This window comes from Euleptes europaea, chromosome 9, assembly GCF_029931775.1.
Source record: "Euleptes europaea isolate rEulEur1 chromosome 9, rEulEur1.hap1, whole genome shotgun sequence".
NCBI classification, from domain to species: domain Eukaryota; kingdom Metazoa; phylum Chordata; class Lepidosauria; order Squamata; family Sphaerodactylidae; genus Euleptes; species Euleptes europaea.
Genome location: NC_079320.1, coordinates 38,836,092 through 38,848,183, shown reverse-complemented (window position 1 = coordinate 38,848,183; position 12,092 = coordinate 38,836,092). Strand labels below are relative to the sequence as shown.

Sequence of the window (12,092 nt, the reverse complement as noted above, 5' to 3'; positions counted from 1 at the left end):
ATGCCCGCGCCCGCCCTGTTGGCGCTGGCCGCCCTGGCTTGGCTGGGGGGCGCGGCGGGGAAGACGCTGAAGTACCGCATCTACGAGGAGCAGCGGGTGGGCTCGGTCATCGCCCGGCTGTCGGAGGACGTGGCCGAGGCGCTGCGCCGCCCGCCCGCCCCGGCGCCGGTGCGCTTCCGAGCCATGCAGCGGGGCGGCTCGCCCTTGCTGGCCGTCCGCGAGGAGGACGGCGAGGTGAGCGTGGCCGCCCCGATCGACCGCGAGCAGCTCTGCCACAAGGACGCCAACTGCTCCATCGAGTTCGACGTGATCACGCTGCCCACCGAGCACCTGCAGCTCTTCCACGTGGAGGTGGAGGTGCTGGACATCAACGACAACGCGCCGCACTTCTCCCGCGCCCTCATCCCCCTCGAGATCTCCGAGAGCGCGGCCGTGGGCACCCGCCTCCCCCTGGACAGCGCCTCCGACCCGGACGTGGGCGAGAACGGCCTGCACGCCTACTCCCTCTCCGCCAACGACTTCTTCACCGTGGAAGTGCGGACCAGGACCGACGGGGCCAAGTACCCGGAGCTCGTCGTGGTGAGCGAACTGGACCGGGAGCTGAAGCCCGGCTACGAGCTCCGGCTCACCGCGTCCGACAACGGGGTGCCGCAGCGGAGTGGGTCCTCCATCCTGAAAATCAGCGTTGCCGACTCCAATGACAACAGCCCCCTTTTTGAGCGGCAGACCTACGTTGTCCAGCTGTTGGAAAATGCCCAGGCCGGGACTGTGCTCATCGACCTCAACGCCACGGATCCAGACGAGGGGGCGAACGGGAAAGTGGTGTACTCCTTCAGCAGTCACGTGTCTTCCACAATTATAGAGACTTTTCAGATGGATTCTGAACGGGGACGGCTGACCCTTTTGAAGCCGGTGGACTACGAAGCCGCCAAGTCCTACGAAATTGATGCCCAGGCGCAGGACCTGGGCCCAAATTCCATCCCGGCTCACTGCAAGATCATCATTAAAGTGGTCGATCTGAACGACAACAAGCCGGAAATCAGTTTAAATCTGATGTCTCCTGGGAAGGAAGAGATTGCTTACATTTCTGAAAAGGCGTCCCTGGAGACTTTCGTGGCTCTCGTCAGGGTGCAAGACAAAGACTCTGGAGTGAATGGAGAGGTGGTTTGCAAGCTTCACGGCCACGGCCACTTCAAACTTCAGAAGACCTACGAGAACAACTATTTCATCTTGACAAACACCACTCTGGACAGAGAAAAGCGATCTGAATACAGCTTGACGGTGATAGCAGAGGACAGAGGAACGCCGAGTCTGTCTACAGTGAAACATTTTACTGTCCAAATTGTTGATGAAAATGACAACCCACCTCAGTTCCAGACAAATAGATATGAGATTGTGATTTTGGAAAATAACTCTCCAGGGGCGTACATCACCTCTGTCACAGCAACTGATCCCGATCTCGGAGATAATGGACAGGTGACTTACACTATCTTGGAGAGCTTTATTTTGGGAAGCTCCATAACCACCTATGTGACTATTGATCCTTCCAATGGAGCCATCTATGCACTTCGAACCTTTGACCATGAAGAAATAAACCAGATTGCCTTTGTGGTTCAAGCTAGAGATGGGGGGAGTCAGCAGCTTGCCAGCAATACTACAGTTGTGCTAACCATCATTGATGAAAATGACAATGCCCCTGTGATTGTGGGGCCAGTACTGCACAACAATACAGCAGAGATTTCAATCCCCAAAGAAGCTGAAAGTAACTATCACATCACAAGGATAAGAGCCATAGACAGAGACTCAGGTATGAACTCCGAGCTAAGCTGCTCATTAGCAAGTAGTAGTGAAGACAGCCTCTTCATAATGGACCCACAAACTTGTGACATCTATCTCAATGCTAGCGTTGAATCTGCTAAGTCAACACAGTGGGAACTTTGGGTGGTTGTTCAGGACAAAGGAAGTCCTCAGCTCAGTACCAAAGCACTTCTAAAATGCAGTGTTTTCAAATATCTTTACCTGCCTTCATCTACAGAAGCCCCTTATACTGGCCACTCCCCGGATGTTTCCATGATTACAATTATCTCCTTAGGAGCAATATGTGCAGTGTTGCTAGTCATCATGGTTGTCTTTGCTACAAGGTGCAATTGCGAGAAAAAGGACACGAGATCCTACAACTGTCGGGTTGCAGAATCCACATACCAGCATCACCCCAAAAGGCCGTCGAGGCAGATTCACAAAGGGGACATTACACTCGTGCCCACTGCTAATGGCACTTTACCAATCAGAGCTCACCACAAAGCTTCACCCTCATCATCTCCAACACTAGAAAGAGGACAAATGAGCAGCCGTCAAAGCCATCACAGCCACCAGTCCCTAAACAGTCTGGTGACCATCTCGTCAAATCACGTGCCAGAGAATTTCTCTCTTGAGCTCACGCATGCTACGCCTGCTGTTGAGGTAAGATCACATGATGTACCATATAAATACATTGTTATTCATGGAAGGACCTCCTACAGCCACTTCAAATGTTATGTGTTGCCTTTCCAGTATGCATTGGAAATTAGTGTGCCAGCTGTTACCTGTACCTATATTTTCAGTGTGTTTTTCTATGTGCCGGAAGGCTGTGATTGGCTGCCACTCCACAGAGCTTGTATGTCTTGTCTACACACAATGTTGCACACCTGTATGCCATGTGTTATACACTGTTGATTATGCAAAGTAATCTTTGTGAAGAACATATGTGACGTGGCCGTTAGGATACAGTGCTCTGCATGTATACATGAATCATGAAAGCAAGTCAGTTTCTTCATAGTCACAGACAGTGTGATGTCATTTAAATGGTAGAGATGTTTATTACTGATTTTTTTGGGTTGCTAATCACATATCTTTGTATCCTGTTTCATTTGGAACATTATTCATCAATGTTCCCAGGATGCTAAAATCACATATTCATCTCTCTTTATTTAGACAAGTTTAATTTGTTTTCCCATATACAAATGGGAGCATATTAGAAATATTTTGGTGGAATTGTAGCTACAGATGCTGTAACAGCTTGTGTTACTGAACATGCAAATATGTTAATGAATATGTTTTAGGGCCCTGAGCCACAGCTCAAGTTATTTCATGAAAACTGATTTTTAGTCCTGTTGGTTTTAGTGGAACTCAATCTATTCCCATCTAAATACTTCAGCTTTACAAGATCGAGATCAGACTTTAGGACTAATTATTTTGAATCTTGAGGCCAATAAACAGGATTGCATGGTATCAGTGAAGTGTGGTTAGGTGATCCCCATGATCTCCTGTTGCTATATCACAATATAATATATCATAATATGGCTAGGTTTCCATTAATTTTTTTAAAAGTGACTAACGGTGGAGGTGGGGGGTGGCGGTGAAGAATTTAAGATAAGTAGATTTTCTTTGGAGGCATTTAGTTATTGTTTCCTGGAATCAGTGTTTTTGTGTTTTCCTTAGCAGGTCTCTCAACTTCTCTCGATGCTTCATCAAGGCCAGTATCAACCAAGGCCAAGTTTTCGAGGAAACAAATATTCCCGAAGCTACAGGTGAGAGTTTTAGTTAGATCAATGTCGAAAGTGGTTTCACCTGTGAGCATACGCTACATGAGCCAATAAAGGATAATGCAATCAACATGTCACTTCTGTTTCATCACAGGTATGCCCTTCAAGATATGGATAAGTTCAGCCTGAAAGACAGCGGTCGTGGTGACAGTGAAGCAGGAGACAGTGATTATGATTTGGGGAGAGATTCTCCAATTGACAGACTTCTTGGAGAAGGATTCAGTGACCTTTTCCTTACAGATGGGAGAATTCCTGCAGGTAAGAATGCAATGAAAGTTGAATAGTTGATTTACATTGCTCTCTGACTGTCACAATGAGGCAAATTCACATTATGAAAAAATGAACTCTTTACCTTTCATGCCTTTTTGCTTTGCCCTTTCCCTTCATAACAATCCCTACAGCTTGCACCTCCCCCAAAGTGATATACTTCTGGAACAGTAAAGGCTGGGATTGAAAACTTGACCAAAACTGGATGATAACTCTTGATATCACTTGCATCCCCATAAGCTAGCTTTTGAAATCTTCCCTCAAACAAGTAAAGTGCCACAAATAATTATTGTACCTTAAACTTCATAATGGGACCAGACAGTGTGGTGTAGTATAGTAAAAACACCTGAATGTCAATCTGTTGTATATCTCTATGATCATAATGAGATTTAATGCACAGATTCCATATGTACAGTGCTTTAAGTACTTCACTCTGGAATATGCATTCAAAAGTAAAGCCTTCATGGAACTGAATGTCTGAAACTGGTATCCACTGAATGATGAAAGCCAATAGGCCAAATGTATTACTTATCACAAGTGCTCACTGAAGTAGGGCAGGTTAGGATGCCATCCATTTCTTTTTAGGTGGACCTAAAACCATCCCACTTCTTTTAAATCAATGAAACAAATCCCAGGATACAACAGGGCTACACCAGTTCAGTAGTCATTTGCTACACCATAGGATCAGGTTGTTCATTTAATGATTAAATTCAACAATATAGGTTATAGACCTGATATAAGCTTATACCCCCACATAATTCCTGATATTGTACTGAGATTCTTTCTGCACATGTTTCAGCTACTCCAAAACACTGAGCTAAACATCTACATTTTTTTGTTTCATCCACACAAAGTGTGGCAAGAGGCATTTTCAGTGACTGACCAGAGTTTGTATAATTTATCTACCTATGCATTTTTATGTCGCCATTCCTTCAAGAAACTAGGGTTGCCAGCTCTGGGTTGGGAAATTCCTGGAGATTTTGGGGATGAAGCCTAGGGAGGTTGGGTTTGGGGCAGGGGAGGGACTTCAGTGGAATATAATGCCATACGTCCACCCCTCAAAGCAGCTGATCTGAAGATAAATTGTAATTCTGGGAGATCTCCAGGCACCACTTGGAGGTTGACAACCCTACAAGGAACTCAGGGTGGCATGCATGGTTTTTACAACCCATTCTATCCCAAAATCAACCTTGTGAAATAGTTCAGGCTGATGGAGAATTATTAGCCCATGATCATCCAATGACCTTCATGGAAGAGTGGGGATTTGAATCCAGGTCTTCCAGGTCCTAGTCCAGCATTCTAACAACTACATCAGACTTCCATTTATTGCATCAATATTCTGCCTTCTTCCAATATTGAATTCAAGGTGGCTTACATAGGACTTCCAGGCAGTCAACATATCAGTTATTGCTAGATCTAGCTGATAGCTGATCTAGTCCAGTATGCTATTTCCCACATTGAATAAGCAAGTCTCCCACTTTAGCACTGATCTAGGATTGCCATCCTCTAGGTGGGGCCTGGAGATCTCCCAGAACTACATCTGATCTCCAGACTACAGAGACCAGTTCTTCATGACAAAATGGCAGCTTTGGAAGGTGGACTGTACGGCATTAATAGGGTTGCCAGGTCCCTCTTCACCACCAGCAGGAGGTTTTTGGGGTGGAGCCTGAGGAGGTGGGGTTGGGGAGGGGGAGGAACTTCAATGCCATAGTGTCCAGTTACCATTTTCTCCAGGTGAACTGATGAGAGCAGTTGTAATAGTGGGAGATCTTCAGCTAGTACCTGGAGGTTGGCAACCCTAGGCATTAAACCCTGCTGAGGTCCTTCCCCTCCCCAAATTTTGTCTTCCTCAGGCTTCACCCTCAAATCTCCAGGAATTTATCAGCACAGAGTTGGCAACCCAATACTGATCAAGCCTACACTTAATGAGCATGTGCCTCTTAACTATACCCTTTGCTGCACACTTTTTTGTATATTTAGACTGCCTGAATATTTTTATGGCCCCTGAGCCAGCACTTTAAGTACCCTACCTCTTTACGCATGCAACCTTTTTGTAGCATCAATAAACCAACTATTTCTTGCCACATCTATTGTAATAGTAACTGGAGCCTAGCCATCTCAGTGTCTGCAAAGGAAGAACAGAAGCAAGCACAAACCTGGAGGAGTATTAAATGCAAAGAATGCAATATGATGTATACGATTTGTATGGTCAATGAAATGAGCGGTACTGCAATCCCAATACAAAAATCAATGTTAATTTTTATTTGGAATCTTTCTGAAAAATGAAATAGCAAGCAACACCAGAATAATATGGGATATCTTGTGTTGAACTGGCAACCAACAGCAAGTCCATTTACTTTCTGATTTAGTGAGGAGATATATAAAAAAGTTATTAAATCAATAGACAAAAAAACTGTTACAGTGAGATCCCCAACCCAAGAATGCTCTGCAGATACTGTACGAAGCCTGTGTATCCACATGTAAATACTTAGATAGCAAGAATAAAAATGCAAGAATTGTCTTCCAGGAGCAGATGAAGGCCCACCTAACCTCAGCATTCTGTCTCCAGATGTGGCCAGGCAGATGCTGCTGGGAAGCTCACAAAAAAAAACATGATGCAATTCACTTCCCCTTGCTGTTTGTCTCTCACCTGGTAAATCTGCCTTGAAACATCTGAGCCTCTGAACTCTGCTTTTAGCTATAGGTAGGGTTGCCAACGTCCAGGTGATGGCTGGAGATTGCCTGCTGTTACAACTGATTTCCAGGTGATCAGTTCACCTGGAGAAAATGGCTGTTTTAGAAGGTGGACTCTTTGGCAGTAGACCCCACTGAACTTGCTGTCCTGCCCAAACCCTGGCCTCCTCAGTCTCCACCCCCAAAATCTCCAGGTATTTCCCAACCCAGAGATGGTAACCCTAGCTATAGGCAATGACAGATCCATCCTTCATAAATATGTTTAATTTCTTCAGCATTATCTTCAGCTGACCATTGCTGACTTAGTTAAGAGCAAATGGGCAAAATCAACAACTGCCCGTTTATGTGCCTTCTCCGTTGTTGCTCCATCCTTATGAAATGGCCTGCCTGTGGAGGTCAGGAAGGTTCCCACTCTCCTGGTTTTCTGCAACCTATGCAAAACTGTATGATTAAAGAGAGCTTTTCTACACAGGTGATAGAGTTGAACTACACCAAATGATTTACAAAGTTACTTAGATAAGTTATTAGGGAATGTGGCCTTTGCTATTGTGTTGATCTTACTAACACAAGGATCCTGCTATGTAATTTTGTATAATTTAATGTGTCATATTAAGACTTATGCTTGTGCTTTGCTTCAGTTTTGTTTTTAAATTTCTGATTGGTTCTACAACCCTAATCATATTGTATTGTTTATTGAATACCCCATCCTTCCAATTGTATTGACTCACTCTGTGTAATCCGCCTTGAGTTCAAATGAGAAAGGTGGACTATGAACAAACAAAATATCCTCTGAGAAAGGAATGGCTTTGCCTGCATTCCTAAAAGTAGAGATGTAAGTTAGCTTCATAAATAGGGTTGCCAACCTCCAGGTACTAGTTGGAGATCTCCTGCTATTACAACTGATCTCCGGCTGATAGAGATCAGTTCACCTGGAGAAAATGGCCGCTTTGGCAGTTGGTCTCTATGGCATTGAAGTCACCTCCCCAAATCCTGCCTTCACAGGCTCTGCCCCAAAAAACCTCCTGCTGGTGGCAAAGAGGGACCCTGCAACCTTATTCATAAGTCTCTTGGGGCAATGGCTTCTGTAACTGGGGAGCCACCTTCAAGAAAGCTCTATATCTTACATCCACCTGCCACATTTCAAACAGGGTGTGGACACTCAAAGATACTTCCTTAACACAAGAAATAAATGGGAGGAAGTGTTCTTTCAGTGTGAAGATAGTAGGGAGACCACAAGTGGGAGACACCCCCCCCCCACACACACACACAATGGCTTAGTTCATCATCACTCAGAGGGGCATCAATAGAAATTCTGGGGGAAATGGGATGGGGGAACAGTATCACACTGTTGCTGTGAACTCACTTCTTGCATGACGTGGAAATGACACCATCATGCCAGGCGACATTCTAGCATTGTTCCAGAGTGCCCGAATGTCACCCCTATGTGATGATGTCACTTCTGAGTTGTGCTGGAAGTCACGTCACCTCATTGCTGGTAATGCAGTGAGCCCCCCCTTTTTGTGGAAAGTATGTGGAAGGGATCTGAACACATCCACTACATTCCAAGGCAGAAAATGTAAGTTGAAACCATGTGCATCATCTGCCAGATAAGTAGGGCCCACATTGAACGGGTCTGTAAAGGTTAAGATGACACCATGCACAGTGCAGGGAATAATAATGTCCATGATGTATAACAAGGTTTATTGTTTCTATGGTGGTGTACAATACGAAAGACTAAAATAGTAAGCACAACAGAGGCATGTTCTGACTGCAGGCATACAGACTCCATTTGAATTAGGGAGTCACTGGGCATTAACCTCTCACTTTCCTTTTGATTCCAGCAATGAGGCTATGCACAGAGGAATGCCGAGTCTTGGGACACTCTGACCAGTGCTGGATGCCCCCACTGCCCTCTCCATCTTCTGATTATAGAAGTAACATGTTCATCCCTGGAGAAGAATTTCAGCCCCAGCAAAGCCAGCCCCAGCAGCAGCAGGTCCTGGAAGATGATTCTCAGCCTGTTGAATTGTCCGAAAAGAAAAAGAGCTTCTCGACCTTTGGCAAAGATAGCCAGAATGAGGAAGAAGCAGGCGACTTGTGCACCTCCTCCCTGCTTTCTGAAATGAACAGTGTTTTCCAGCGCTTACTGCCTCCTTCCTTAGATGCCTACACCGAATGCAACGAAATGGATCCTCCCAGTTCCTTAGAGCGCAGGAAAGGACACTTGTCTGCCAAGACTGTAAGTTATCCACAAGGGGTAGCAGCATGGGCAGCCAGTACCCATTTCCAAAACCCTGCAAACAATACTGGGCTGACTTTGGGGACTCACGCAGGGGCTCAGCCATCTTCGAAATGGTTGCCCGCCATGGAGGAAATTCCGGAGAATTATGAAGAAGATGACTTCGACAATGTGCTTAACCACCTCAGCGATGGGAAACATGAACTCATGGATGCCAGTGAGCTGGTGGCAGAAATTAACAAGCTTCTACAAGATGTCCGGCAGAACTAGAGGGTTTTGTTCATAGCATATTAATTTTCCATATTTATGGAAAACTGAGGGAAGGAAACCCAGAACGACAAGAACTGGCACTGCCAATTAGTTGCATTTATCATAAATGTGTCTGTGTATGTTGAATATTAAAAAAACCTGTATTTTCATATGTACACAATGCAAGTGTGATTATCTTTAACTGTATTTTAAAAATACATTTGTACCTTATATTTATGTGTAATTTAACAAATAAATTTTATTTTTGTACTCTCATGGCAAGCATGTTTTCCTACATATGAGCACCTGACACCATTTGTGTCTGGTATTCACTGTTATTTGCACAAGAGTGTATAAAGATGAAAGGTTTCCATATTCCATGGGTTTCTCCCACCCCCATAATGAATTGTTATGATTCAAACTCTAAACAGGTGAAACTTTATCCAAATGACAGTTTCAAGTAACTAATTGAACATCTTGTTGCAATGTTTCATTTTTATAATAAAGAGTTCTCAGCCTAGAACAGGGGTGTCGAACTCATATGTTATCAGGGCTGGATATGACAGAAATATCACTTGGTCGGGCCGGGCCATGTGTGCCAAATCAATCAAACAAATAAACACCAAAAAAAATGTAATGCTGGGTACCGGAGATATGAACTTAATAGAAGACACAGGCAAAGTCAATTAATTGTATTATTTTTGTTATTGTTTTAAGCATGTTTGTATTTTAAGTAAAAAATAAAGTAAAAATAATATCATTAATTGGCTTTGCCTGTGTCTTCTATAAAGTTTATATTTCTGGTTCTTTAATTTGATCTGGACTGGAGGGTGACTGCCTTAGCTGGCAGAGCTGGATCTATATATTTTTTGAAGTGGGGCAAAAGTACAACATAATGTCCCTGTATATTATATACATATTTTTCTTTATATATACATATATAATATACAAATATAATCACCAACTCTTTTAAATGATAGAATAAATTGTGCTGACTTCCATGAATTGTTAATGCATAATTACACTTTTACATTATCTGAGATGCTCTAGGCAGGGATCAGAGTCTTGTTCCTGCAGGCTGGTGGGCTATGCCACTTGAAAAAAACACTTTTATTGCAGGTGGCTGGTTAACCAAAAATGGAGAAAAAGCTGAAAAACTCCTTCCCCAAACAAGCCTTATTTTGAAAGATCCATGCTAGCTCTAACCTACCATATCCCATTAAGGTCATCTGTAAAATGTATTATTTACCATGCCTTCTAGAAAACCCCATTTGTGTGTGTATTTAGTGCTGTAACACACACAGAATTCCATTCATTTTTGCTTCCAAAAAGCAATAATTTCAATTTATCTCAATTTATCTGCACATATCTCTCTTTCTTTCCATAGGAGCCCCATGGTGCAGAGTGTTAAGCTGCAGTACTGCAGTCAAAAGCTCTGCTCATGACCTGAGTTCGATCCCAACGGAAGTTGGTTTCAGGTAGCCGGCTCAGGGTTGACTCAGCCTTCCATCCTTCCGAGGTTGGTAAAATGAGTACCCAGCTTGCTGGGAGTAAAGGGAAGATGACTGGGGAAGGCACTGGCAAACCACCCCGCAAACAAAGTCTGCCTTGGAAATGTTGGGATGTGATGTCACCCCATGGGTCAGGAATGACCCGGTGCTTGCACAGGGGACCTTTACCTTTACTTTTTTACCTCTCTTTCTAGATACCTGTATTAAAGTTTTTAGCACACAAACAAAAGCTTGCTTTATAAAGACATCTCCTTATGAGGGATTTGTAGGCAATTCTTTTTTTTAAAAAAATAGGTAAGGGGCAGGTAGGCTGAATAACAGCACTGGCAGCTTTCTACCTGCACAATCAGGAGGACATGGTGATGTTTCAAACTCACTTGCCCCATGGCTAGGGGAGCAAGGGCCAGTAGCAAAACCCGTGTTAGTCCCAGAAGTGGCCATCCTGCAACTCTCCCCATAGTTCACCCACTTCTCCTTCCCGGTACCTTTCCAGACCTTGGCTCTCTTTCAGCAACAACCTATTCGTTTCAGTGTGTTCCTGTGTGAAAGGGGAAGGGAGAGAAGCCCCTCAGAGCAAGAGAAAGAGGAGGCAGACTACAACAAGGGAGGGGAAAGTGACAACTGGAAGAAAAGCTGGAAAGAAAATGCAAAGTCTGTTTTGAAGGTAAAGGCAAGCTACAGCAAGGGGCATTTTTCGCAGTAGATTTTGCTTCTGTTTTGCCACGGACTAAAAAAAACCATGATTTAAATGTTTTTTTCATGGCCGTGATTTATCCCTGTCAATCTCGATGTAGTTTTGGTTTTTTATGGGAACAAAACACGCTGCATTTGATAACGGTTTGGTCTGCCTCTTTTGCAGGAGGCCTCCCCTTCCAACAGGCTCATTGTTTATGCCTGCCCCCAGCTCCGCCCCAACTCTGCCCAGCAGATTACCTCGTGCAGTTTACCAGCCCCAGTGCAAAAAACAAGCACCAGTCCCTCTGGTCTCCTCCATTTTTCTTCCACCCTTGCTCTGTTCTGCTTTTGGAACAGTCAGAATCCAAATTTGGGGAGGGGGGGGCAAGGCAGCGCTTTCCTCAAAGCTTCCCTCTATTTTCTATAGGTGTGGAACCCATTGCCCTTTAATGATAGACAGGATTGGGGGGGGGCAGGAATTGCATCCATGTGCCCAGAGAAGTGTTTAGCTGAAAGTGGGAATGGCGGTGGGGGGGAGAGGAAAGAAGGCCCCTGGCTTGCGCGCCGGCCATGATCTGGCCACAGTGCATCGAGAGAGAGGAGGGAGACCCAGAGCAGGCTGGTCGCCCCTCTTCAGAAGAGTGATGGGAGGGAGTTTTGCCTTGGGTTTTCCGCTCTCAGGATGCACATTTTCCCCATCCAATTTCTCAAAAATCCCCCCTCCCCGCTGGGGTAGAGGGGCCAACAGCACCTTCCCTTGAACATCCCCCCCACGGGTCCAGCTGCCCTAGACCGAGCTGCCACCACCACCACCCCCAGCGCGCGAGGAGCACATGGTGTGTCCCCGCCGGTCTTCCCCTGGAGCCGTCCATCCGA

The 12,092-nt window shown here is 44.9% G+C and overlaps 1 protein-coding gene across 1 annotated transcript; it reads left to right on the top strand.

Moving 5' to 3' along the window:
- On the top strand, positions 1 to 9,300 carry PCDH18 (protocadherin 18). The gene is made up of 4 exons (XM_056855038.1): positions 1 to 2,460; positions 3,478 to 3,566; positions 3,676 to 3,839; positions 8,384 to 9,300. Exons 1-4 carry the CDS (start codon positions 1 to 3, stop codon positions 9,049 to 9,051), a joined length of 3,381 nt encoding a protein of 1,126 aa, XP_056711016.1. The 3' UTR covers positions 9,052 to 9,300.
- The last annotated feature ends 2,792 nt before the right edge of the window (positions 9,301 to 12,092 follow it).

What these genes read in the sequence shown, in the direction of transcription:
- PCDH18 (XM_056855038.1), top strand. Translation starts at nt 1, where the DNA reads ATGCCCGCGCCCGCCCTGTTGGCGCTGGCCGCCCTGGCTTGGCTGGGG. An exon ending in ATGCTACGCCTGCTGTTGAG is followed by an intron (nt 2,461 to 3,477) that starts GTAAGATCACAT and finishes TGTTTTCCTTAG; the next exon opens with CAGGTCTCTCAACTTCTCTC. An exon ending in AAATATTCCCGAAGCTACAG is followed by an intron (nt 3,567 to 3,675) that starts GTGAGAGTTTTA and finishes GTTTCATCACAG; the next exon opens with GTATGCCCTTCAAGATATGG.